The sequence below is a fragment of the Apiospora kogelbergensis genome (genome assembly GCF_038363985.1).
Source record: "Apiospora kogelbergensis strain CBS 113332 chromosome Unknown utg000001l_segment0_segment0, whole genome shotgun sequence".
Taxonomy (NCBI): domain Eukaryota; kingdom Fungi; phylum Ascomycota; class Sordariomycetes; order Amphisphaeriales; family Apiosporaceae; genus Apiospora; species Apiospora kogelbergensis.
In genome coordinates, this window is record NW_027117418.1 from 3,024,865 (window position 1) to 3,050,457 (window position 25,593).

Genomic DNA, 25,593 nt, shown 5'->3' on the forward strand with positions numbered 1-25,593 from the left:
TAGTTCTGCTTTTCATCTCTCTGATCAGCTCTAACTTCCATTCTTCAAATCGAACTTTGTATTTTACGCTTCAGCCGGCAGTGCCTCCTCGGCTTCGGGCAACTTGGGGGCCTCCTCGGCCTCAGCGATACCCCTGACGGCGTCTTCGACATTCTGGGCTGTTACCAAGGTTAAGATACACGGCATCGTCGCCCCCAAGGCCCACGACACGGCGTTACTCATGGCCGGCTTCATTCTACTGACCATATACGTACTTTCACCGGCACTCTTCTGGCTGCCAAAGGCCACGCTTTCCGCCATCATTGTAAGCTTTGGTCTAACGGATATTCCCTGATACAAGCTTGGTTGGTCTGCCGCGTACCTCGGATCATGGCCGTAGCCCACCTATTCGGCCCCGTGTCGCTCTTCTACCGCTATTGGTGCGTCTCCTTCGCCTCGCCGACCTCGTGGCATCGATGCGTTCGTTCTGAGTGACTGTCTTTGTGTCGAGGTACAATTCGATCGAGACAGCGCTGGAAAGTGCGACGGAGTGGCTCCCTACGACTTGAAGGCGGACGGGGTCGTGAACTTCAGTTACAGCTTCACCCCGGGCGCCAACGTTACCGCCGCCCCGAGTATCCCAGATGACCTTCGTCGACGTGACGGAGAAGTTCGAAACGTAGGGCAAGGAATACATGCTGGCATAAGAGAAAATAGGTGCGCCATCTTGTGCCCTAGAGGCCATCTAAACTATTAGGTTTTATTGTACTCGGCGTTCCCTCTTTTTTTTGTACGGGTTATGGGCTAGCTATCAGTCTTCTTTAGATGCATCACATGAGAATTGAGTTCTCAGATTAAATACTGATTTCAGCAGGGTCCTTTCTGTAACACATGTTCTTAAGAAGAAAGGGGCTACTGGCGTTGCTTATGTTGTAGAGCAAGCACCCTTGCGATCCTCCTAGATATCGTCATAGTCCTGAAGAAGAGTCTTACATTGGGCAATTATGCTGACCATCCCTGGCCCACCGGAAGAGGCGCTATTTATACGTTACTTTCTTTATAATCTATCAGGTTCCTATTTTACTGGTGCGGCCATTCCTACAGCTCGTCCACTGCGATGCGGGACGCATCAGTGTTTACATCGGGCTGAGTGACCTCGTCCTTTTCAGCGCTCTGCACCTTCTTCCAGAAGATCTCGCCATTCTCAGGATCGTCCCTAAACAGGTGGTCGATGACCGTCTTCTTGGGCGTCTCACCCATCCACTGAAATAGTGAGAAGTCGCGGAACTCGTCGGCACGGAAGACCTCGAGCATCTCCACCGGCTCGTCGCCGACATTCTCGACGAAGTGACCGTTGTTGCGGGGCACGATACCGACATCGCCAGGGACGTAATCAAATGTGCGGGCCGTGCCTTCGGCCGCGAATATGGTGATACGGGCGCGGCCCTTGATGAAGAAGGACCACTCATCAGCGTTGGGGTGCCAGTGCATCTCTCGGATCGCACCAGGCTGAATAGTGACATGGGCTGCAGCCACTGTCTTGGAGATCTCGAAGTTCTTGGAATCGGTTATGCGCACTTCTCCACCACTCGTCTTCTTGGGCTCCTGGTCTAACATACGATGCGTGAAGTTGTATTTGGACTTCTTCACACCCTTACCTGTCGGTCTCTCCTCGTCGATAGAGCCGGGTATCGTACCCTGGAAGATGTACTTCTCACTCTCGGGGATGTGAGCGAATATTTCGGGCGCCAGGTTGAAATTCTTGGCGATGACCGACTTCGGCGTGTGAGCTATTGCGAGTCAGTTATCCATCCATCCCAACTCAAGGCAACTGGGGTTACGTACCAAGCCAGTCGCTCAGGATGAAAGTGGATTCTTCCGAGAAGTTCCCGTCGTCGAAGATGAGGAGAAACTCGGTGCCATTGGGGCTCAAGCCCTGAAGGGAGTGAGGAACTCCACTGGGGAAGTACCAGAGATCTCCCTTCTTCAAGTCATCCATGAAGTTACCACCCTCATAGTCGATGGCGGTAACGCGGACTTCCCCATCCAAGATATAAGCCCATTCGGCTTCTTTGTGCCAGTGCAGTTCTCTTATGACACCCTCATCCAGGCGCATGTTCACCGCAGCAAGTTCCACACTGGAGCCAAGCTCGCGGACAGTAGTCTGCCGTGTCCAACCACCTTCCTGCAGTCGATTGTCAGCGGGCCAGTGAACCAGATAAGGGCCAAGCCAAGTAGTGACTCGCAAGAGAGACTGACCTCGATTCTCACATGAGAATCGGCAAAACTCCAGCGCATGTTGTTCATATTACCATGATCTGTTGATGGCGGGCGCACCATATCCGGTCCCTGCCGGGATCGCTCCCAGTTCCAGGGGCCCAAGACAGAAGCACCGAGGCCATTGCGATAGGGCAGAGGATCCAACTTGTCGCCGATCGAGTCGACTGCCTTGTCAAAGGGGTCCTTGAAACCGGGGGTGTAAGGAGACTTGTTCTTCCCAAAGTTGGAAGGCAACGAGTGGCCATCGAGCAAGCGCTGGCGCGGGCTGTCTTGGACCGGGACAGCAAGCCCGACCCCGGCCAAGGCCGCGCTGAGAAACAAAAAGGAGCCAGTAAGTTGCATCGCGGTGATGGAGGTTTGGTTGTGCTGGCGACGTCGGTCCACCATACCGTGAATGCAGACAAGAGCGAGCCAGGCCCGGGCAAGACTTAAATCGACAGATGGGAAAACAGAGAACTGTATCCGAGAAGCGTGACGTATGCAATCACTCAAGCCCGGAAGCTCGGGTGGGGATGCAAACAGGGATCCCATAAATAAAGTATCGTCATTGACACTTCCATGACAGCGACATGACAACAAAGCTGGAACTCCAGACAGTACTAGCATCCCGGCATGCCGGTTAGCCGTGCTGGTCTGCTCAGCGGCCGTGGTGAGCGGAGGCCGCGTGTTGCAGTCCATCCCGTCTCCTGCCCGACTACCGAGCGATGGGGATGGTTATGGTGGACGAAGGATTTACTTGGGCCCTGACCAACTGAAACGCCGAAAGCCAGGCGCTACTGCCAGGGCGTCGGCACCCAATTCCCGAAGCAGGCGCAGCTGAGGCGGGCCCAAAAGCTTGAACCATTTATTATTGCCTTTGCACACCCAGCAAAGCCACCGACGGGTTTCCCTTTCCCCAATCGCATTTCGACCCAACTACACCGACGACGGCATGGCATCCTCCAGCGCCTACGGCTCGTTGAGAAGCCACTCCAGATCGGCCCCTCGCCGCAACGCCGACGAAGAGCAGCCTTTGCTGGGCACGACCTCAGTGAAGGCATCGGTATGGCGCGAGAAGTTGACCGTCGACGTCCGCCGCGACTGGGCAGATGTGGTCTTGCTGCTGTGCTATGTCATTACAGGGCTGCTGGACAGTGCCGCCATATCTACCTGGGGATCCTTTGTTTCGATGCAGACAGGTGCGTCACATGATGCAGTCCAGGCGCAGGCCCGAGTGAATGCTGATCGATGTGCCGTTCCGCAGGAAACACGGTGTATATCGGCCTTGGGCTGGCTGCCCCAAATGAATCGAAGCGCTGGGTCAAGTCCGGCGTCTCGCTGATTTCGTTCTGCGTGGGGTCGGTTTTCTTCAGTCGCTTCCACCAGCGCTTCTCGCCTTGCCGGCGCTGGGTCCTCTGCGCCTCTTTCCTAATCCAGATGGCTTTTGTCATGGCCGCCGCCGGCATGCTTACCTTGGTGCCCAGTGCCGACGATGCGAAAGAGAGCATCAACTGGAAGGTCCTGCTCCCCATGGCCCTGGTCGCTTTCCAAAGCTGCGGCCAAGCCATCACAAGTCGGGCGCTCAAGTTCAACTCGCTCACGAGTGTCGTCCTGACCAGCATTTACTGCGACCTGTTCTCGGATACGCAGATGTTCGCATTCCACAATACGGACAGGAATCGACGCGTGGGGGCGCCTGTTCTGCTGCTCATCGGCGCCATCATGGGCGGCCTACTGTTCCGCAGTGCGCTTGGTATGGCCGGTGTATTGTGGATTGCAGCAGGATTGAAGCTCCTTGTTGCCATCACGTGGTTTCTTTGGCCGGCTGCAGACCAATGAGGGTGTTATGGACTCTGGCCTGCATGCTACCATTACTAGAAGCAGATTGGAAGTATGCCGAGAATGGAGGAGACAGATCATCGTCATTGTGCAGTACAGCGGGGTGCGCCTCCACAATCCCGTCAGCTAGCTGGCTCGCTGTGTATGAAGGCCTAGAACTTGACCCCAAGATCTGAATCTCAACTCACCCGCATTTGGGTTCCGGCCACATATGACACGGGTGGTTGATTTGGTAGATTGATTCCACAATTCACGCATACAATTCACCTCTGGTCGCGATATCTGACCCAATGCGTCCGCACTCGGCCTGGTGTAAGTCGATCTTCTTTATAGGAACGGAACGTTGCTCATTCTCCCCCTGTCCTGAAATTCGAGATGATGCAGGTACGTTCCCCTTCCATGTTTTCCGGTTGCTTTCCCAGGATCGTTTGATTTTTGCATGTGTGCAGGCTTGGCCAGGTTAGACCGGCCTTTCGTATGTGCAGTTCGGCAGACTGCGACTTCTTGTCATCTCTTGTCATACGTAGGTCAAGAATGTGATACGTCTTCCTTGTGCGTGTTGTGTTTGTTGCCCCGCTCTTCCCGCTGCTCACCGTCTGCCGCCAAGTCATCATTCTCCATCATCTCCAGCTGTACAAAAAGTTCCGAAGTTGGTGGAACTCATTACCAAATCCTCGACCTGGAATCACGTAACCGTTACTCAAGAAAAAGGGAAAATCTGCATCATGAGGCTTGCCGTCTTCAGCGCCAAGCCCTACGACAAGCTCTACCTCACCACCGAGCACGCGGTCGAGGTGGCTCCCGAGGCCGGCATCGAGGTCATCTACCACGACTTCCCCTTGTCTCTCGAGACGGTGGAGCTAGCCCGGGGCGCCGAGGCTGTCTGCGTCTTTGTCAATGACGCCGTTGACGCCCCCGTGCTCGAGGCGCTGGCACAATACGGCGTGAAGGCGATCCTGCTGCGATGCGCCGGCTACAACCACGTTGACCTCGAGGCCGCCGAGCGCCTGGGCTTCTTCGTCGCCAATGTGCCCTCGTATTCGCCCGAGGCCGTGGCTGAGTTCGCCGTTGCACTCATCCAAACCCTCAACCGGAACACCCACCGCGCTTACAACCGTGTTCGCGAGGCCAACTTCAATTTGGATGGTCTCCTGGGCAGGTAAGCCACCTTCGAGTTTCTTGATGTCCTACACCGGACATGGCGCCCCTGATTTGCCTTTGGTAATTCTGGGCAAAGGGCCATAGAGACTATATGAATATGTTGTCGATTTAAGTATTGTCGTAGTATGACACCAAATGAATACTAGCTAAAACTGCATGCATACTCTAGAAATCTACATGGTAAAACCGTGGGTCTAGTCGGGACCGGCAAGATCGGGGTTGCCCTGGCGCGGATCATGGTAGGCTTCGGCTGCTGTGTGATCGCCTTCGACCCGTTCGAGAATGCCGAGTTCAAGAAGTGCGGCGGGACGTACACGGACCTCGACGCCTTGCTGGCGCAGAGCGACATCGTCAGCCTGCACTGCCCGCTGACGGAGACGTCGAAGCACATCATCAACGCAGGGACGCTGGCCAAGATGAAGCCCAACGCCATGCTCGTCAACACATCGCGCGGCGGTCTGATCCACACCAAGGCCGTCATCGCCGCGCTCAAGTCCAAACACCTGGGTGGCCTGGCCCTAGACGTCTACGATGGCGAGGGTGCCCTCTTCTATAAGGACCACTCGGGCGAGATCATTGACGACGACGAGCTCATGCGGCTGACCACCTTCCACAACGTGCTCGTCTGCGGCCACCAGGCCTTCTTCACCGACGAGGCGCTGTCGGAGATTGGAGCCTGCACAATATCCAATCTCGCCGATTTTGTTCATGGGCGGAAGTGCAAGAATTCGCTTGTGCTGCAGGGGCACGCGCTGGTCAAGAGGGACTCTGTTCCGGTCCGTATTTGACCACTGAATGGGATCCTGGAGACTAGGTCAAAATGAAAGAATGGCGTCGAGTGTTAGGGCGGTAGAATAAATATATGGAACCAATATATCTAAGGAAATCTACAATAGTGAGAAACACTCCGTTTACATGTGACAGACGCACATCTTCTCTATCGTCTATATACTCCCGAAATGGTGTAGTCCTTCTTGGGGCCGTTAACAGTGTACCCAATCGTCCACTCCTTCAGGTTGACAGCCTGAAATTTGAATCCGTATTGGACATTATAGAGGTCCTCTATGCATAAATGACTTGCTTCTGCCTGCCACCCCTTGTTCTGCACTGCTTTATCTTCGGCGTTCGGCACGATGAAGTCAATGTCGTGGAACAGATAGTCGGCTCGCATGTTGTCGTCCGTCTTAGCAAACCAGACGCTAAGCACATCCCGCGCTTCGTCGTACCTCCAGACGTATCGCCGAGTGGCCCGGAACTTCATCCCGTTGCTGGCAGTAAAGTCGCCATCTTCGATGTAGAGATACTCCATACCCAGGTCGTCTCCATGGGAAACATTGCGGCCATCCGTGGTTCCCTGGCGCAGGAGGAACTTGGCCGTTCCGACAAAGCGCCCACTAGGGTGGGACGGCAGCCTCGATACCAGATCACGCTCCAACTTCCACTCTCCCAACAACGACCTGAAGACGGCGTAGGCGACAAACCTGGCCTTCGTCAAACCGCCTAGAGCAGTCTCGTGCGTGGACGTCAAGGTTTTTTCTGCCTCGGTAAGTTGGGACTTGGACGCTCCCTTGGACACGTACCGAGCAGGCGTGAGGATATCCATGCTTTTACCATTCGCCAGGGACGGCGTCTCACGAGGTGTCGAGATGTCCATATCCAAGGCCTTGGAGAATTCTTGCATAAGAAACGCGTAGTCGCCCATCGGAAATTGTGATAGTCGTGGGTCTACACGAAGATTGAACACATTTTGGATAGAGCTGTCACGATCGAGTGCTTCCTTGAAAACTTTAGAAGGGTTTGCCGCCACCCATAGACGTGCAATGAATCTAGCTTGCATTTCCATCACACCCCAATAAGGTGATCGGTAGAAGCCAACGAACCCAAGCGTTGAGAGCGATGGGTGGTGCGTTCCATGGAACGCAAGAGCGGCTGGGAGACTCGGGTGCGAGGGAGCATATGAGATTGTTTCCAGAACTTCGGGCGGAAGAAAGGCCAGGGATGGACAAGGGTCAAAGCCGGTTGCAAGAACAACGGCAGCGATATCCTCGATTTTCTCTCCCGTGGGTGAGATCTCAGCTGTATTCCCCACCAGGGACAATATTTTACCATGTTTAACAGATATTATGCCGGATCTGACAAATTCGGCATAGTGATTGCTCATAGCTAGAAACGGCTGCTGCTCTATGAGGGCGTCGCTGATTTTGATATCAGGAGAGAAGTCGCCCTGATCGGTCCCAAGGACCGATTGGAAAACCGAATTGAACACCTTGGCTGACTCCTCGCTGATATGGCCGGAGCTATTCATCAAGGGATGTGGCCGATTTGCTAGGTTGTAAGAGGGAAGATCACAGGGGAGGAAAGGGGGCGCCGCAGCCTCTGGCTGTAGGAACGACTTAGCAACGTACACTGGTGCTAGTTCTGGGCACGTACTTACCTTGGCGGAAGTGAACAACGGAAAGACCCAGGAAGGTCGCTGGGCAACATGCTGAATCGAGTATTTCCCCGGGTTCTCAATAGGTTTCTCTCCAGGGCAATGTGCTGCGGAGGACAGATGAGAGGCAATTGTGCCGGCAATTTCGATGCCTGACATCTGACCCCCGACTACGAGGATCTTGTGGCCCTTTGAGCTTCCCCCAGCTAGCAGTCCCTTCAAATCCCGATACTTGCTACTGTGGACTATGGGGATCTCAGCCTCCTTTGGCAAGTACTCTGGCCAGACCGGCTTGCCGAAGAAACCGGTCGTGACGAGCAGATAGTCGAAAACGTGAGATTGAGATCCCTCGTTGGACTCGGTCTCAACCTTCCAGACGCCATCATTCTGCAGCTCCGTTCGCACGACCTTGTGGCCCAGCCTTACATCGGCGCCCCCATACGTCTCCGAGTAGCGTTTAAGGTACTGTCCTACCTGCCAGGCCTTTGGCATCTGCGGGACATTGTCGTCCCATGCTAGGTCGCTAAACTGGACCGTGTGCTTGCTTTGGTTAGCCACCATCCCTGGGTGGAGCAGCCCAGCGGCATCGTCCTTATCCAGTGGCCACAGCCCCCCGATACGTGGCTGCGCGTCGTAGACTGTGACCTTGAAGGTTGCGGGTGCCACATCGTGTAGCAGTGTCTTGGCTGCAACCAAGCCCGAAGGTCCGGCGCCTGCGATCTGAGTGAGTGGGGGTGTCTTGGCGTAGCATGATCTTGAGCCCACGGTATAGGGGCGAGAAAACAAACAGGATGGGAGACGCGCTTACCAATGATGCAGACGGTTTTCGTCATGGTCCCGGTTGCCGAAAGCGCACAAAAGAGGAGAGAGCGGGCAGGCGGGAGAGGAGGTAGGAGGCTCGGAGTTTTGCTCCACAACGAGGGATTGGGTATTTGGTGGGGATCATGTTGCAGCAATAGCAATTAGACAGGAAATGGCTGCAATGTCTTGTTCGGTATATGTTCCCACGTGCATGGGAAACCTTCCACCCAACACGGCCTGTTCGACACGTTTTTTTTTCAGATTGTCCGCGGTGGGGGGGTCTACGACTAGAATTTGTCTCAAACACTCGCGCTGAATCCCTCGTCCATATTCCCGAGACATGCTCACCAACCTGCTACTTCAGGTGTCGTTCTCATCGCATGTCTCTCGACACCCTTGTTCTGCGCCAAGCCTTCTACGAATTCCACCGCTTCCATGCATGTATTGCCCGTTCGAGTCACTCTCGTCGCGTGGAAATTGAGGGGTATCGGTCGAGGGAGCTGATAGGGACGACATCAGCATTACTGCCCCGGAAGACAGCACTAGCCGTAGCCGTCGCCTACAACACTGAACATAAGCCTTATACATATGTACTTAGGGCAGTGGTAGCAGCCTCCCTCCACCCCAACGATGGTCCCGCGCGGGGTAAATTGTGAATTGTGGGAAACGGCGATCATAACTGGGCCTCTTCCCACGCTGGTGTTGATGTTGACATGGCAACTTGACAGGTTGCCAGTGAATCACAGCAGCGATCGGTGTGACCATGACTGGAAAGCCAGCCGTGGGCCTGGCTTGTTTGTACTCTCGTACGACGGCAGCTTACTGACGGGTTTCTGTGAGAGGAATTGGATTCAGGCAGAGGAAAGACCTCGATGTCTTAAGCAATGATTCGGCCGCAAGACCAAACAAGATTGGGGCCATCCCCCTTAACACTTCTTGCAAAAGGAAGCCGGGTCTATAACACACATGCCACCCAATTGTGCGCCATCGAGTGCAATGGCTATGTTACCATGTTCAATTCTCTGGCTAGGGCTTCGGGGAGCACAAGCACAGCCTTCGGCCATTTTACGCACATCCTTGGGACACACAACACCCATGTGACACTTCCGGCAATGATGCGGCATGGGTGAGCGTCCTGAGCAGGTGAATCGCACGTCTTCCCAAGAATACTACCTGACTAGCAAAGCATGCTTCCTGCCCTAGCTGCCCCCGCACCCGCCACCATCTCCCGTCACCCGGCTTGTGTAAGGCTTGCCTCTGTCGCCAAGGAATATACGGTACGCCGCCAACTGCTGATACCCATTTCCGAGCCATGATATTCAAAGAGCCATGCCGTGGTGGCCTTGCCGAAACATTGGCTTTGAGGCTCTTTAGCTGCGCGCGAGACGGAGCTTTGAGGGGGAGGGGCGGAGACGTGTGTTGATCAAATGCAATAAGAACTATGAACGCAACTCCATCGAAGCTGGACAATCCAATCTGTGGATGGTATCTTTATATGTGTGCCGTATATGCACCAATCTCCAGTTGTATCTGGTCACATGTCGAGCTGAACGGACCAGACATCAACTGAAGAGGCACGACATGGATGATTGACTCGAGTATTGCAGTCATTGATTGACCAGTGAGTGGGAGGTGTGTATCCTCCCGGGTGTCATGATGTGTATGGAGGGTAGGATGGGTAGAGAGGCGATAATTGGTACCTACCTTCCGCCTCGAGCATCACACCCCCCCAAACCCCTCACACAAGTCCAGGATACGAAAAGTGCCCTGTCCTCCCCGTCTTTCATAGATTCCCGACCCTTCATTTAACTCCAGCTCGTCCTGAGCCTGGTAGACCAAACCAAGTCACCTACCTATTCATCTACCTATACTCGATCGTGGGACTTCTCTCGCCTGCTTCTCTACACCTGTCTTCTTACCTACATTTCTATTTCTTTCTTCTTCGCTATTGCCTCCTTTCGCCTCGGCTTGATTAAAATCCCGTAACACGACTTCTCTCTTATTGCTATATACCTATATTTACATGTACCTATAAGCCTACAGTCCTCTACTATTGGGCTTCCATCCTCTCCCGAGTTTACACTTTGGCGCGGTGGATCGGCCGTGAAACCTTCCGTCCCGCGAGTACCTTTGCGGGCGTTTGTACATTCGCGTTTCGGCTTCAGATTTGCTCAACATCTTTTGGCAGTTATTCTTCAGTCGTGCACTTACACACATTGATTCAACATTCGCATGATGAGTGACCTCGAAAAGAGCGAGGGGAACGCAGCCTCCCAACGTGAGAGTCACGATACGTCACCAGTTGTCGCCGGCTATCATGACGTGCCTTATGACCCAGACACTCACCTGTCCCCAGAAGACAGGGCAAAGATTGTGAGAACCCGATGTCGGATATGAAATATTTGGCAAGTTTGCTTATCGAGGTACTAGGACCGCGCACTGGTCTGGCGCTTAGACTGGATTCTCATCCCCTGGGTAGGTGCTGAGCAATGGCCCTATCTAGAATATGCCATTGGGCCACGGTCGGGGACTGATAACAACGTTATAGCTTTGCGTCTTGTATCTGCTGGCATTCCTAGATCGAACGAATATAGGCAACGCTAAGATCGCAGGCCTATCGAAAGATCTGGGCCTCAATACCCCATCTTACAACGCGACCTTGACCATCTTCTTCGTGTCCTACTCGGTCTTTGAGCCGCTTACCAATGTACTTCTTAAGAAGCTCCGCCCTTCCATTTTCATACCCATCATCATGTAAGTAGCGACTAGCCCGCCTCTCATAGTGCCATCCGTGATGACCATTCTGACCTAGGGTCCTGTGGGGCTGTTCAATGTTGGGTATGGGCTTCGTCCAGAACTGGTCAGGTCTTATGGCGGCCCGCTGGTTCCTTGGTTTGACCGAAGCCGGCCTCTTCCCCGGAGTCAACTACTACCTGTCCTGCTGGTACAAGCGGTCTGAATTTGGTGTCCGAGCCGTAAGTCACCCTGGCACGATTACGACACGACCAATCTTCTCACTCGACTATGTAGGCAATCTTCTTCTCCGCTGCCGCCATTTCTGGTTCATTTGGGGGTCTTCTCGCCGCCGCCATCGAGAAAATGGACGGTATCGGTAACAAGAAAGGCTGGGAGTGGATATTCATCCTCGAAGGCCTCCTTACCGTCTGCTTTGGTGTTGCATCATTCTGGATGGTTCACGACTTTCCCGATAACGCCCGATTTCTCAGCGACGACGATCGTGCACGTGTCGTTCGGCGACTCAAGGTGGACCAGCAGGCCTCAGCCCAACACGAGGACTGGAAGTCCACGTATCTTTGGGATGGGATAAAGGACTGGAAGATGTGGCTTGGGATGGCTATCTACATGGGCTGCGATATGCCATTGTACGCGTTCTCGCTCTTTTTGCCCACCATTGTCTCTGAACTCGGGTGGAGCGGTCCTGGCGGGCAGGATGTCGTTCGTGCTCAACTCATGAGTGTCCCGCCCTACGTGGCCGCCGCTATCCTCACCGTCATCATTGGGTTTGTCGCCGACCGTACACGCCAGCGTGGCCTCTGCAACATCGCTGTTAGTTCCATCGGTATCGTTGGGTTTGCTATGATGGTGGGCTCCAACAACGCCGCCGTCAAATACGCAGGTACTTTCCTCGGAGCGCTCGGGATTTACCCATGCATCTCCAATACTATCAGCTGGATGGCGAACAATATCGAGGGTGTCTACAAACGAGGTGTTGTGCTCGGCTTTGTGATCGGCTGGGGGAACCTCAATGGAATCGTCAGTTCTAACATCTATTACAATTCGCCTCGGTATGTGGAAGGACATGCAGTAATCCTTGGCTACATGACGATATTCCTTCTGGGTGGCAGTCTCCTTATGACAACATTACTGCGCATTGAGAACAGAAAACGCCGGGAGGGCAGACGCGACTACCTGATAGAAGGAAAGACGGAGCAGGAAATCGATCAACTTGGCGACCGCCGCCCAGACTTCATATACACGCTTTAAGCGAGTCCGGGTTGGAGGAAATCGGGTTGTTGGACAGGATATTTACGGGAAGATGCTAAGGCGTGAGAGCCAGGAGCATGTCCACCTTGATTGATATGTGTGAGAAGTGAGACTTAGAGAAATCCTCCCCAGACCAACCTCGTTCGTTGCTCTTCAAGCGTAGCTGGACAGTCTACTACAGAAACTCACTACGGTATATAGCGTACGTTATCATATATGTAAAGCCAAGTGTGCTACAATGTTCGTTAATGCTGACCTCTACCAACTGAACAAGCCCACCGATAATGTTCAAGAATTGACCTGAAGTGGGTAAGCCGTGTGTGTGTTTCTTTCAGCTAGTAGTAGGAATGCCCTCGTCTTGCAATGATAATGTGGATTGAACCAAGGCCGACGAGAATGCAGAAGTGAAGAACACGATGGCCGGTTGACATTTAGAGAGATGGACGATGGGATGGGAATCACCGACGAGGCCTCAAGCCCTCTCGCAATGAGAAACGAACTCCTCGCATGAACCTGTTCACTCCCGTCATGCATGCAGCACTTTAATCTGCGCGTGGCAAGCCCTTGCAGCAGGGGCTTCAAGACGGTGGCAGGATAAGTTAACAGTGGCACTGTAATGGCGTTTGAATTGCACTTGCTTGTCAAGGCCATTCAGGGGAACAAAGGAGTCAGGTAATTAAGTAGTATATTCTTTGCCATAGCCCTACACATTGGCAATTACCTACATAACCGGGTGCCTACCCGGTACTCGCCTTGCGGACATTTCTTTGATAGGAGATTGCCATGGTGCGGAGCGAGAAAGCCTTCCACCTTCCTTCAATCTGGATTCATCTGGATCAGGGGCAGCTAGGTGGCGTTTGGTCCTGCGTCGCTGTCAATCTGCGTGCCGAAACTCGACTCTTCCTCAAGACATGTTCGTGCGACTCCAGCCCCGGTCGATTACAGGTGGCAAACGAGCTGGTCAATGATATCGTTTGTTACTGCTGATCATGAACCACCTTGCTAAGGTTGCAATGCGGTACTGCTGCAGCCGCCCAAATGGACTGGGCGAATCAATCAATGCCTTGGGTGAGGTTGAGTGTGTAGAGACGTGCTGCCAAGTTGACAAACACGGTTCGAGCCCGTGACATGGCGCGCAGTTCTTCGTGGGCCGCCACAAACGGCAATGTCTGACCAGAACCCTACCAACGCGTCAGGCTTGAAGGCATGGGTGAGTCCGATGCGGACGGGTCGAGGACGGGTCGAGGAGGGAGGCACGGGCAGTATACGGACATGCGGACATGTCTCCATCTGCCGCCTGGGGGTGAGAGGCTTATTAAGAGCAGACCACCTTCCGTCGCCTACACTTCCCGTCCCGTCGGTCTGCAGCGTCCCAGAATGGTTTCTCGCAGCAAGCCCCCCCTAGCAACGGCTCAGCTGACGACATGCGCCTAGACGGTGAATGGCGCGGCGACATGTGGTTGGGCCGGGGACCTGGCTTTGTCGTACAAACCCGCGGTACGTCCCCCCAAAAAGTGCCAAGATAGCTCATGATTGGAATGGTCATGCACACCATGTAGGATGCTGTGTACAAGTATCGTGGCTTCCAGCAGTGCCATGCAGCAGAAGCAGCAGGCAAGGAATGGCCAACGAAAACGGCCACCCCTTCCCCCCTTGGAGAAGCAAGGCGCTTTATCTGCGCGACGTTGACACTACAATCGCACCCAGACGTCTCTTCTTCAAGATGATTCCCCTTCTCCTTCGATCGGTTGATGAAGATGCAAGAGGTCCCGGCTGCTCAGGCCAACATTGCGGGGGTGTGAGATGGAGTATATCACGGGCCAGTCATCCTGGCAGAGGCTATGGTTGTTCGTTTGTTTGCTCAGCTAATTAAACCACCTCGGAACAAACGAGGAACGAACATCAGACGGCCCTTCCGCCCTGAAGAGACCAGACGTCTGTCTCCTTGCTTCAATCTGCATGTCACGGCTATCTCACCATGGCCGTTGCAGTCGTGTGTAACTGGACAGCGACTCGACGGGCCCCAAAGCGTTTGCACATGGGCTCGCCTCCAAACAGCCTAGAAGATACCATGAGTCTCGCAGAGGATCTCTCAGAGTCTCTCAGAGAGTCTCTCTCGGGTTCCTCTTTTTTTTGTCTCTCTCCTAGATTGCCTCTTCCTGGCCCTGCAGGTCTGGGCTAAGGCTTTCGTGATTTATATCTAACCAGACGAGAAAGCCATGAAGCGGCTACTTGCCTTCTAAGCTTAATTGCATTTCCATCCTCTCGATCGCCTCTATTGTCCTACGGCAGCTCGGCCCCTACCTACCTACTTAGTCTTCCGCTTCCTCCTGCTCCTGATTTGGTGAATCCGTTCGCCATTTTGATCTCACTTTTTCTGGCTTCGTTCCTCTTTGGGTACGCATTGTATGCCTACTTTGGGTCTGTATTGATACCTGTACTCCTACACATGGTAACCTTCCACGTCGGATCAACTGCCACCGTCGAGCCACCGTCCCTGCTCTGTTCTCTTGCCGTGTGTGCGCATGCTTTTGTCATCCGTGACACAACCCAATCTCCAGATATTGTCACTATACCACGGCAGCAGGGTTCACAAGCCCGCTCTCTATGGCGAGTTCTTTCGAATAAAGAAATTGCCAACCTACGCTTCACGGCTCGATGTCGTTCAGTCGGGGCAGCCCTTCAGTGCTCTAACCTTGCAGCCGTACCGCATAGATATCAGATCAGCATTCTTCAAAAGAAGGAAGGCTTTGGCGATTCCACACTCAATCAAAGTCCCATCACCGCCACCTGGCTGGCTCTACAACTTTACCAGCAACAGCATGAGCGCCCACGACGATGCCGTCATGGACAACAAGACATCAAGCCACGACATCCCGCTGTCAGACCCCGAGCAACACCTCAAGCCTGTGTATCTGACACGGGAGCAAGTCAACACCATTGTCATCTTCGAGAGAGTCGGCGCTTCTCTTTCGGTCACCGGAGTCGTACTCATCTTGATCGCCTTCGTCGCTTTCAAGCGCTTGCGCACTGTCCCTAACACCTTCATCGTCTTCGCCTCTTTCGCAAACTTGGGCGCCAGTATCGCCTGCCTTATTGGGTATGCAGGGATCGAAGCAGGCGCGGGTAGCGCATTGTGTCAGACCCAGGCCTTTCTATTCGAGATGTATGTTGCCGGCTCCCTTTGTGCCTTCTCTCCAATGGGGCACTCCTTGCTGATATGTGCTTCCCCAAGGTTCATGCAATCCGACCCATGGTGGTCCTTCGCTATGGCCGTTAATGTCTACATGGTCTTTTTCTTCGCTGCCAACCCGAACAGCTTTCTTGGGTACTGGTGGGCGTACTTCCTCATCTGCTATGGGATCCCCTCCATCCCAGCTATATGGCTGCTAGTAGCGCGCGGAGAAAACAGAGCGCAGGTATACGGGGACGCTACGGTAGGCGGCGAACTGCTACAGCCCCAGGAGTGAGCTCGGCTGATCTTGTCGTAGATATGGTGTTGGATTGATAAGGACTGGAGCAACCTACGTATTTACACCTACTACCTCCCGATATGGGTCTGCATCTTCTTATCTACCTGCATCTATATCGCAGTAGGATATTACGTCTTCAAGCAGCGGAACCAGCTCCGCAACTTGTCGCTCAGTAATCCTGCTGGAGATGTGCAGACACCTCGGGACTCGGGAGAAAAGGTAGGTTTGCCAGAGTCATGGAAGCCGCCTTCTTGCGTCAACAATAAACTGACAATAGGATGTAGAAACTGTTCTCCAACGCCGCAACCATGGGCAATATTGCGACAACCGAGGTGACACAGATCACTACTGTTCAACGATCAAATCCGAACAACAGTGGACAGCCTGGGTCCCATGATGCTCTGGCCTGGTTTGACGGGCCTGTGGAGGATCAGGGCCAAGCTCGTTTGGATCTCACGCCTGAACAGTCTGCATCACGGAACCCATACCACACTGTTACACGGATCACGGCCGATCCCGCTCCCAAGAAGTCGGCGTGGGCGCACTTGCGCAAGGCTTACACCCGCTGGTGTAGCAAGTTCCACCACATGGACCCCGTTAAGTTGGCCTACCTACGAACATCCTTCGTCTTCGCCATATCGGTGCTGGTCACTTGGACACCAAGCTCTATCAACCGCGTTCATGACCTGGTTAACCAGTACGAGGTCAGCTTTGGCATCAATTTGGCAGCGGGCATCGTGCTTCCCCTACAAGGCGTCTGGAATGCCGTCATATTCTTCTCCACCAGCTGGACCGCATTGAAGGAAGAGGTCAGAAACTTGCGAGATCGAGTCAAGGGCCTCCCTCGCGGCCACCTTGCCGCCAGCGCCGTAAGGGACGAGCGCGAGCGCGAGCGGGCCGTCGAGCTGGAGCGTCGCGTCAACAGAGGCCTGAGTAAAGACGACTCGGGCAGCGAAGTTACAGGAAGTACGATGCGAGTTCTTCGAGACACTTCCTTGACGAGCCTGTGACACAAGCTGGTGTGCTTTGAGGGGTGCTTGTACAAACCAACGACAAAAGGCTGCGTGTGTACGCGGAAGGGCGTTCTCGGGTTGGTTTCGCTATTCTGAAACAGTTGCGGGCTCGATGGCCAATTTGGAGGGTATACCACTACATACAGAGGAGGGTTGGCCCGGGGTCGCCCGTTATCCAGATTCTGGATCCATGTTAATATTGCGACAATACTAAAGGATAGGATGCGTGCAGGCGATGGATCAAGCCACCACGGGGGAGACAGAAGAGACAGCCTTCGATCAAAGCATAACGAGAAGAAGGTATCAAACACAGCAAAAAGAACCTCCGCAATTGCCTTCCCCAGTGCGGGGTTGGAAGGCGAAGTGGTGCGCGAAGTATCCACAGAGTGTGCATAGTGTGCATAGTGTTCGAGTTGCATGCCCGTCTAGAGGAGGTCTAAATACTCATGTAAGATATAAGTCGTTCGATACAACTCGATTTGTGTTTAGGCCACTCATCGTCGCATCTTGTCTCTTGACGTGAACCCTCCTCCCCCCTCCAAGTTTTATAGAATCCGATCCCAGGATTCCTGCTGTCTTGCTGTCTACTTCTTGGGTAGTCATTGACAATAGAAAATGGGCGACAACAACTCCCAGGCCCCCGCCGCCGATCTGCCGGAGAAGAAGAAGCTGTGCGCCGAAGACATCTTCGAGCCGCACGTCCAAGCCCAGTACGATCCCAAGGCCGTCGAGCTGGTTGTGTTGGGCGCCAACTCGGACAAGCCCGCCCAGCACGAGGCGCCCCTCGCCGCGATCCGCGCGAACCCCGCGCTTTACGCGCCCCCTTGGTGCACCGACACGACGGGCTACGAGCGAGTCGCCGACGACGTCGTCGCATCGACCGACGGCCTGGCCCAGATCCCTGTCAAGGTTTACCGTCCCGACCCGGCCAAGTGGGGGGGAGGGTCCCTACGGAGTTCATCTCAACTTTCATGGTGCGTAGGGACATGGTTCCTCTCGCAGGTGTCATATCCTGACCTTCTATAGGGGGCGGCCATGTGCTGGGCGATCTTACGACGGACGCGCTACTCTGTCTGAGCATGAGAGACGGCGCCGGCGTTGTTGTGGTCGATGTGAATTACCGACATTGCCCTGGTAAGCTTTCTGCACTCCGTGGCCGGGTGTATGAGATGGAGCGGCGTACACTGACTCGGCGCATCAAGAGGCAACTTGGGGCAAGGGTGTAGAGGATGGATGGGCTGTTATTGAATGGGTATGTCATATGGCCACCCGATCACCGTAGCGGCATTAGCACTGACATCAAGCCAAAAGGTCCGAAACTCGGCACAAAAGTTGAACATCAATCCAGACTCGGTGTCGGTAGGGGGCATCTCTGCCGGAGGCACCATCAGCCTGGTCCTGCAGCACCTGGCTCGGGACGCCGGAGTGTCCCTTAGACTGTGTATGGCCTCGGTCCCAGGGACAGACAAAAGCCTACTGTACGACGACCCCCGCGAGTCACCGTATCCGTCATTCACCGAGTTCGCTCGCGGGCCAGTGCTGCCCTTCGCGCGCATCCGCCTCTTCAGCGGGCTCTGCTTCCCACGGGATCAACTTCCCGAGCGGCTCGCCTTGGTCCCGGAATGGTGGACGTGCCCCATCCAGGCCGAGAACTTCCAGGGGCTGTGTGACACCTTCATCCGCACGGGCGCCGTCGACCCCCTCCGCGACGAGGGCGAGGCATATGGCTTCAAGGCCGTCCAGGCGGGCAACGTCAAGGTCACGATGAAGCGGTATACCGGATGCCCGCATATGTTCATGTATTGGGGCCCCATGCCACAGAAACATGAGTACGATCGAGACTCGGTCCAGGCGCTGAAGACGGCGCATGGAGTAAAATGAGGGGTCGGCCATAACCATTTCGTTAAATGAAGGTCGAGAAGATAGGGGGTGTTGAGCCATTCCAGTAGAATCATTTTTACGTGCTCTTCCTAGCAAAGTCGGACCTACAAATTCGCATGTATGCGTGCTACCAATTAGGTCTTTTGCAGTCCTCCACCATGTATCTTTAAGCTCAACTTCGCATGTGGCCGTGGTATTCATGTTATACATGCATAGATCTATACATTCGTGTGTTTACAATAGTACAAGATGGTGCTGTAAAATTGGCAACCGCCCGCCATTTTACAGTCTAGACACGTACAGACTAACTCTTTCCAGCTCGCCCAGAACTCCGTTCCCTGCAAGAGTCCATCGCTCACTGACTGTCTTCTCGTCTACTCTCATCCTCAGCACACCACTTGCAGCCCAGTATTCCATGAGTGACCGCGCCTCCAGTTTGGAAATGCTCTTCACATCGAACACCTCAACACCCTTCAAAGCCTCGAACACACGCTCATCGTACTTGGAGTAATATGCGTCTCTCTCCGGTATGGACAGTTCAGCCTGTGCGGCTCTGGCCTGCTCAAGGGCCTTTTCAACAGATTTGTCCTTGAGCCAGTTGCCCTTTGTCATGACACCGACGATGGCTGCACCGTTGGGGAAGTGAGTCTTGCCACCCAAAGCCTCTACAAATAGCCTAGTAAGAGCAAAATCATGGGCGTGAATCAGGTTGAATGACGGGCTGCGATAGTCACTGATCCGCATAATGTGGCTAAGGCCGTCCAGAGTGAACATAATAGGTGGTCGGCCAGGCTGCAAAAGTTCCTGCCACAGCGCGTTGAAGACAGGCCAAGCAAACTCAGGCTCCTTGGTAACGTTGGCAAGTGTGGCGAGGGACGCGTTGCGGGACAGGTTTCCGGGAAGATGGATGTGCTCTAACTTGATAATCTCCTTAGAGAGAACCTCCTCGTTCGCAGAACGAAGAGCCTGCAAGAGCTTAAGGATATAAGAGGGGTGAGAGAACTGCTCCGGGGTTGTTCGCGGTATATATGAGTAGTCGGTGCGTGCTTCAACGAGGTCTTGGGCTGGCTCGACTGTCAGTCTACTACATCCAACGCCGGGGAGGGCACTACTGACCTTCAGGGATGTTGATAACAACCATCTTATTCATGAACCCCGCGGCCATGGTTTGCAGACCCAACATGCTCTTCCCCCACACCACGCTCGCCTTCGATGACAGTTCTTACTGTCTCCTTGTTCGTAATCCGCTTGGTCATATCCCCTAAGAAGTCGACCGTGTCTTTCCTGACGAGCATGTGCGGGCTTCTGAACAAGCCCCAGTTCTGAGTGGGCTTGAAGGCCTCGATGGTTCTGAGCTGATCCACTAGGCCTGTTGGCAGACTTGCCATCTGGCCGACGGCAGTGGGATCGACCAATTGCTGGGCTTCTAACTCGGACAAGCCCGAGACCTTGAGAGCATTGTCATTGCTCAGCTGTATACGCTTCCGGAAAGCCTTTCGCTCGCCGGGTCCGGGGGCTTCGATCGGTCGCTCCTGGTCTTCTTCTTCTTTCCCAGCACAAGCCGCTTTCCGGTGCGGACATGACCTTTCATAGACATACTGTCATCCTTGGCGAGGAGTGTGGCCGAGGTCGTGAAGGCCGCTACCGATGTAGGGTTCTTGAAGGACGGAATCGAGGAAGGGGCCAGTAACCGCTGTGTGGACGGGCGCCCAAGGCAGCGCCAGCAATTTGCTGCCGCCATTGTGTCGCCGTGACTCGAACGCTGTCTTTGCGACTTCAAGAAATTCTGAGCTTGATCCTTCGATCAATTGAGCTTGGGTCGATCCGTCCGCCCAGTCCCAAAATTCTGGGAGCTCGTTCAATTCAATTGGGACTGGGCAGCGGGACGCGGGCTCTGTATCGGTACCGGAAGAATGGGGCCTCCGGCGCAAAGCGTAAACAGTAGTGGAGGTACAAAGCTGAAAAGGTACTTACATACTTCAAATAGCTTATCATTCTTTTGACCTGTTATCGGCCGGCACTAGTCTTATCATATCAGCCGTAGCGGGACAGAAAGTTCGAACATCCAAAAATTTCCGGGATCGCAAAGTCGAAGCGCCCAGTGCAGACCTGTTGATAGATAAATCGTAACAACCACGTGCAGCATCAAAGCACATCACCAACTTATTCACAATGGCCTCCACAAAACCCAAGTTGGACATCAGCGTCGACAAGCCGACACCTTACACCTTCGATCTGGGTCTCCTCCTTGCGAACGACGCCAACCCTCTACCACCTTCAACCTCGTCCGGTGATCTCGAGGAGCGTCTCGCCGCAACGGCGCGAGATGGCGCCCAAGCTTTGAGTAGGTGTCCATATCGTTTTCGTCTAGCTCGAAAGCTCGACTGTAGCAGGATTACCTTGCGCGAACTTTCACTGACCAGGAACATCGTAGTTAATCAAATGCTCACCACTCTCCCATTATCATCGACGCCTGCCGGTGTGCTGCTCACGTTACCACAAACCACCACTCCCTTGCCGAGAGAAAAGCCCCTCCCGGCACAGAAGGAGAAGACCAAGTGGCAGCAATTCGCCGAGCGCAAGGGCATCAAGCCCAAGACTCGCGAGCAAAGACGGGAGAAGAGCCGAACCTTCAACGAGGACAAGGGCGAATGGGAGAAGACATGGGGCTACAAGGGCAAGCGCAAGGAGGGGAGTGGTGCCAGATGACTGGGTTGTCGAGGTGAACGAGAAGACGGAAAGGGAGGCGGAAGAGAAGAAGAAGCAGAAGAAGAAGCAAAGAAAGGCCTAGTGTGGCCCTGTGTGTTCTGGCGATGGTCTCGGAAGCTGTTGCTTTCGCCTATTGTTACGTTTCGTCTTTACGTATTCATCGCCCTCCTCCAGGGCTGGCGTTCTGGGACTGCATTGAGGGCGTTTGGTTCATGGAAAATTGGAACATCACCGACGACAGACATTCCGCACATGCTGTTGAACTTACGACCTGTTCATGGATAGTTCGTTCTTGGTGATATCATGCGTGCCTGCGTGTCATCTGGACACCACTTTAGCTGACTACTTCTCTGCGCATACTTGGTATAACGTCGACTGAGAGGTTATCGCACTAGTAATCCGCAAACACCAGTAAAGGCCTCGGATACGGACCGTAGACATACACCATCGAGCACATACAAACTCGGAGTGGGGTTCGAAGGCTCTGTTCGATTGGCCCGTGAAGCAAGTATGTGTATATCGCGTCGGCCCCAGTTAGACATCGGACAACAGACAGGATTCAAGGCTCAGTGCGAACACACTCGTCTTATCGATATTGTTCTAACGAGGTCTTCACTAATAAGATCACGAAGTGCGAGCTGCCCAAACAACTCGATGCTCTGCAGCAAATGGTTTTGTTTTGTTATGCTGGAGACTTTCTGTCCGACTTGCAGTACCGGGGATGCAGGAAGAAAGCCGTTAGCGCAAGCGGGTGTTCGCAGGCTCGGTTACCATAGTGGCCTAGTAACGTCACTCTCAGTGGGCTAGTGGGGGTTCAGTGCCAGACACGTGCTGCGACGGGAGGTCCGAATTGGCCAATGGCCCTGCAAGCCCTGTAGCAGGCCCAAGCAGAGCTCCGTCGCAGTGGGGACCTTTCGATGGTTGCTGGCCGGCCTACTGAGCACAACCGCCATGCAGACAGAAGCTTGTCTTTTGTTGATGCACCTCACTCGGCTTTCTTGCCCATTTGCTGTCTTTCCATCTCGTAATTGCCAACAGCCTCCTCCACCTTTTGCTGTCGCCAGTCAGAGGATCAGAGAACGGAAGAGGAGACTGACTGTCTTTTGGCTATTCGCGCAGGCTCGTTCGCTATCCCGAGCATAAGGTATGTGTTTATAACCAATCCACCTGCACCTACAAATTCGCCTCGTTCCCACACACGAAGGCATACCTGAGCCCAGACACTTCCTGTAAGCTGGTTGCTAAGCCAGCCAAAACATTTGTGCATGTACGGGAGCCGCCTACCCTCATCCTTGTTGTTGGTTTTTTCTTCCCTCCTACTGTTCCGCCGATCTATTTTGGCCCAGTCACTACGCTACACCTGTCATGACTTTCTCTTCTCCAACCCTCTGATCTCCCATGCTGATTATAGAAGACCTCCAAACCCAGAAGAAATCTTGGATCTCAACCCGCCACGGCCTGCATCCTAATTGGCGCGCCAAGCCAGGCCTCGTCGTCATGAAGTTCGGAGAGCAGCTTCGAACGAGCGTTATCTCGGAATACCAGTGGTACTACGTCGATTACGATGACCTAAAGGAGCAGCTCAAGAAGGCATCCGGCCCCTCTGCTGGAGACACATCCGCCCCTGGCCCCTCGGAGCCATCCAAGAAAAGCAAGCAAAAGCCTCCAAAGCAAGAGTGGACCGAGAATGACGAAGCCAGGTTCCTACAGAGGCTCGACGAGGAACTCGAGAAAGTCTACAACAAAACCCAGGTCAAGACCTCCGAGATTCAGCGTCGTATAATGTGGGAAGAAAAGGAGGTAGACAGCCTGGTCAAGAGAATGCACGATCGCGGTCCGAACGAGCCAGGCCCTGCCGAAGAAGAGTTTGTCGCACGGGAGGAGTTCATCAGCGACATCATCGCCGATGTCCACGATCTCGCCAAGTTCGTACAGATCAATTACACGGCGTTTTATAAAATCATTAAAAAGCACGATGTGAGTCTGCCACCCCCTTCCCCGCCTCTGTGGAAGTACCGAGCTCTCTGACTAACAGGCAACATCATCTAGAAAATGACTGGTTGGTATCTCAAGCCTGTATGGGATACGAGACTCAAGTCCAAACCTTTCTACCGCGAGGACTACGACCGCGATGTCGTCAAGCTCTCCAAGATGTACGACAACGTTCGCACCAGAGGCAACCCTGTTAAGGGCGATAGCTCCGCCGGTGGAAGCCAGGCCAGCTTCGTGCGTCAAACAACCAAGTACTGGGTCCATCCAGATAACGTCACTGAGCTGAAGCTTATCATCTTGAAACATCTTCCTGTTCTTGTTTTCAACGCCAAGAAGGAGTTTGAGCAAGCTGACTCGGCCATTACCTCGATATACTACGACAACCCAGAGAAATGGGACCTCTACGAAGGTCGCCTGAAGAAAACCGAAGGCGCCGAGGCTATTCGACTGCGATGGTATGGTGGTATGAAGAATGACCAGATTTTCGTGGAGAGAAAGACGCATCGTGAAGACTGGACTGGAGAACAATCAGTCAAGGCTCGCTTCAACGTAAAGGAGAAAAACGTGAATTCCTATATGCGAGGAGACCTTCTACCGGCTGCTCTGTTTGAGAAGGCCCGTAAAGAAGGTAAGAAGCAGGAGAAGCAGATCGCCGAAGAAGAGCGTTTGGCGCAGGAGGTGCAATACTCTGTTCTAAAGAAAGGGTACAAGCCGGTCTGCCGATCTTTCTATAACCGGACTGCTTTCCAACTTCCAGCTGACGCCCGAGTTCGTATCTCTTTGGACACGGAACTTTCGATGGTCCGGGAGGACAATTTGGATGGCGTGGCTCGAGCTGGCAAAAACTGGAGGCGAACGGATATAGGCATCGACTGGCCTTTCTCACAACTTCCTGCCAGCGACATTGTTAGGTTCCCCTACGCTGTGCTGGAAGTAAAGCTGCAAACGCAGCATGGCCAAGAGCCCCCGGAATGGGTGCGAGAATTGATTGCAAGCCACCTCGTGGAGGCTGTGCCCAAGTTCTCCAAATTCATTCATGGATGCGCATCTTTATTCCCCGACCGTATCAAACTCTTGCCTTACTGGATGCCTCAGATGGACGTCGACATTCGGAAACCGGCGAGCAAGGACTTCGGCATCCGGCGAGCTCCTCATTCCTCTAACAGCGGGTCAACATCTGACGCTGACGCTGACGACGATGACTATGATTCAGACGACGAGGAAGCCGGACAAAGCGGTACACCCGACCAACGAAGCAACGGACAGTCGAGCACCAGGGATCAGAATGTTGCTGCTGCTGTTGCTGATCTCGAGGATCAGACGGCAGGTCATGCAATCGCAGATGCAGATTATCCTCTGTATGATTCAGATGATGACGAGTCGGATCTGGACGACGCCTTGGAGGAGTCGAGGAGAGTCGGCGGCTGGACGTACTATTCGGCCCTTGGAAAGCAATACGCAAGAGCTGCAGGTCGCGGTACCTGGACAGTACTCAAGACTCTTGTCCCTCACCCTCAAGGAACCACGGTGCCAGTCAGCAACCGCCAACAGATGTTCTTCGGTGATCAAGCAGTCTCGACAAAGAAGGTGAAGGCACCAAGAGGAAAGAAAATATACGTGCCGGTCAGAGTGGAGCCCAAGGTGTATTTCGCCGCCGAGAGGACCTTCCTTGGATGGGTAAGTACAGATGACCTGCTGATTATATTTATGGACAGGTCCAGACTAATGAGACGTGTATAGCTCGAATTTTCTATTTATATCGGCACGATCGCCGTCACGTTGCTGAACTTCGGCTCGAAGCCTAGCCTCGGTTCCTTTATTGTGGCTGGTGTCTTTACGCTTCTTGCCATTCTTGCTCTTTGCTACTCTGTGGCCATCTATCTGTATAGAAGTGGCGCCATCCGAGAGCGCAAGGCGGCCAAGTTCTACGACAAATGGGGGCCTAGTGTCCTCTGCGTTTCGTTGTTCGTGGCTGTTGGCCTGAACTTTGTGTTTGAGGGTAGGGAAAGAGAAATGTGGTGAGATGGTTCGAGGAGGCAAGTTTGGATTG

The 25,593-nt window shown here is 53.8% G+C and overlaps 10 protein-coding genes across 10 annotated transcripts; 6 read left to right on the forward strand and 4 right to left on the reverse strand.

Annotated features, from left to right (window-relative positions):
• Positions 1-63: 63 nt before the first annotated feature.
• On the reverse strand, positions 64-303 carry PG998_000946 (uncharacterized protein; the record flags this gene model as incomplete). Its single annotated transcript, XM_066867764.1, has 1 exon — positions 64-303. One exon carries the CDS (start codon positions 301-303, stop codon positions 64-66), a length of 240 nt encoding a protein of 79 aa, XP_066736179.1.
• A 774-nt stretch (positions 304-1,077) lies between these two features.
• Positions 1,078-2,646, reverse strand: PG998_000947 (oxalate decarboxylase family bicupin; the record flags this gene model as incomplete). The annotated part of the gene is made up of 3 exons (XM_066867765.1): positions 1,078-1,769; positions 1,825-2,164; positions 2,239-2,646. 3 exons carry the CDS (start codon positions 2,644-2,646, stop codon positions 1,078-1,080), a joined length of 1,440 nt encoding a protein of 479 aa, XP_066736180.1.
• A 544-nt stretch (positions 2,647-3,190) lies between these two features.
• Positions 3,191-4,077, forward strand: PG998_000948 (uncharacterized protein; the record flags this gene model as incomplete). Its single annotated transcript, XM_066867766.1, has 2 exons — positions 3,191-3,437; positions 3,503-4,077. 2 exons carry the CDS (start codon positions 3,191-3,193, stop codon positions 4,075-4,077), a joined length of 822 nt encoding a protein of 273 aa, XP_066736181.1.
• A 725-nt stretch (positions 4,078-4,802) lies between these two features.
• Positions 4,803-6,026, forward strand: PG998_000949 (D-lactate dehydrogenase; the record flags this gene model as incomplete). Its single annotated transcript, XM_066867767.1, has 2 exons — positions 4,803-5,236; positions 5,408-6,026. 2 exons carry the CDS (start codon positions 4,803-4,805, stop codon positions 6,024-6,026), a joined length of 1,053 nt encoding a protein of 350 aa, XP_066736182.1.
• A 149-nt stretch (positions 6,027-6,175) lies between these two features.
• On the reverse strand, positions 6,176-8,502 carry PG998_000950 (uncharacterized protein; the record flags this gene model as incomplete). Its single annotated transcript, XM_066867768.1, has 3 exons — positions 6,176-7,618; positions 7,673-8,382; positions 8,478-8,502. 3 exons carry the CDS (start codon positions 8,500-8,502, stop codon positions 6,176-6,178), a joined length of 2,178 nt encoding a protein of 725 aa, XP_066736183.1.
• A 6,795-nt stretch (positions 8,503-15,297) lies between these two features.
• PG998_000951 (G-protein coupled receptor) lies at positions 15,298-16,958 on the forward strand (the record flags this gene model as incomplete). Its single annotated transcript, XM_066867769.1, has 4 exons — positions 15,298-15,641; positions 15,711-15,912; positions 15,967-16,167; positions 16,233-16,958. The coding sequence occupies 4 exons, from the start codon at positions 15,298-15,300 to the stop codon at positions 16,956-16,958; spliced, it is 1,473 nt and encodes a 490-aa protein (XP_066736184.1).
• Positions 16,959-17,576: 618 nt separating this feature from the next.
• On the forward strand, positions 17,577-18,842 carry PG998_000952 (uncharacterized protein; the record flags this gene model as incomplete). The annotated part of the gene is made up of 4 exons (XM_066867770.1): positions 17,577-17,916; positions 17,988-18,095; positions 18,164-18,213; positions 18,273-18,842. The coding sequence occupies 4 exons, from the start codon at positions 17,577-17,579 to the stop codon at positions 18,840-18,842; spliced, it is 1,068 nt and encodes a 355-aa protein (XP_066736185.1).
• A 282-nt stretch (positions 18,843-19,124) lies between these two features.
• PG998_000953 (mitochondrial 37S ribosomal protein mS29) lies at positions 19,125-20,583 on the reverse strand (the record flags this gene model as incomplete). The annotated part of the gene is made up of 3 exons (XM_066867771.1): positions 19,125-19,958; positions 19,997-20,388; positions 20,442-20,583. The coding sequence occupies 3 exons, from the start codon at positions 20,581-20,583 to the stop codon at positions 19,125-19,127; spliced, it is 1,368 nt and encodes a 455-aa protein (XP_066736186.1).
• A 431-nt stretch (positions 20,584-21,014) lies between these two features.
• On the forward strand, positions 21,015-21,551 carry PG998_000954 (ribosome biogenesis regulatory protein; the record flags this gene model as incomplete). The annotated part of the gene is made up of 1 exon (XM_066867772.1): positions 21,015-21,551. The coding sequence occupies one exon, from the start codon at positions 21,015-21,017 to the stop codon at positions 21,549-21,551; it is 537 nt and encodes a 178-aa protein (XP_066736187.1).
• A 1,398-nt stretch (positions 21,552-22,949) lies between these two features.
• PG998_000955 (Vacuolar transporter chaperone 4) lies at positions 22,950-25,565 on the forward strand (the record flags this gene model as incomplete). Its single annotated transcript, XM_066867773.1, has 3 exons — positions 22,950-23,528; positions 23,601-25,220; positions 25,284-25,565. 3 exons carry the CDS (start codon positions 22,950-22,952, stop codon positions 25,563-25,565), a joined length of 2,481 nt encoding a protein of 826 aa, XP_066736188.1.
• Positions 25,566-25,593: the final 28 nt, after the last annotated feature.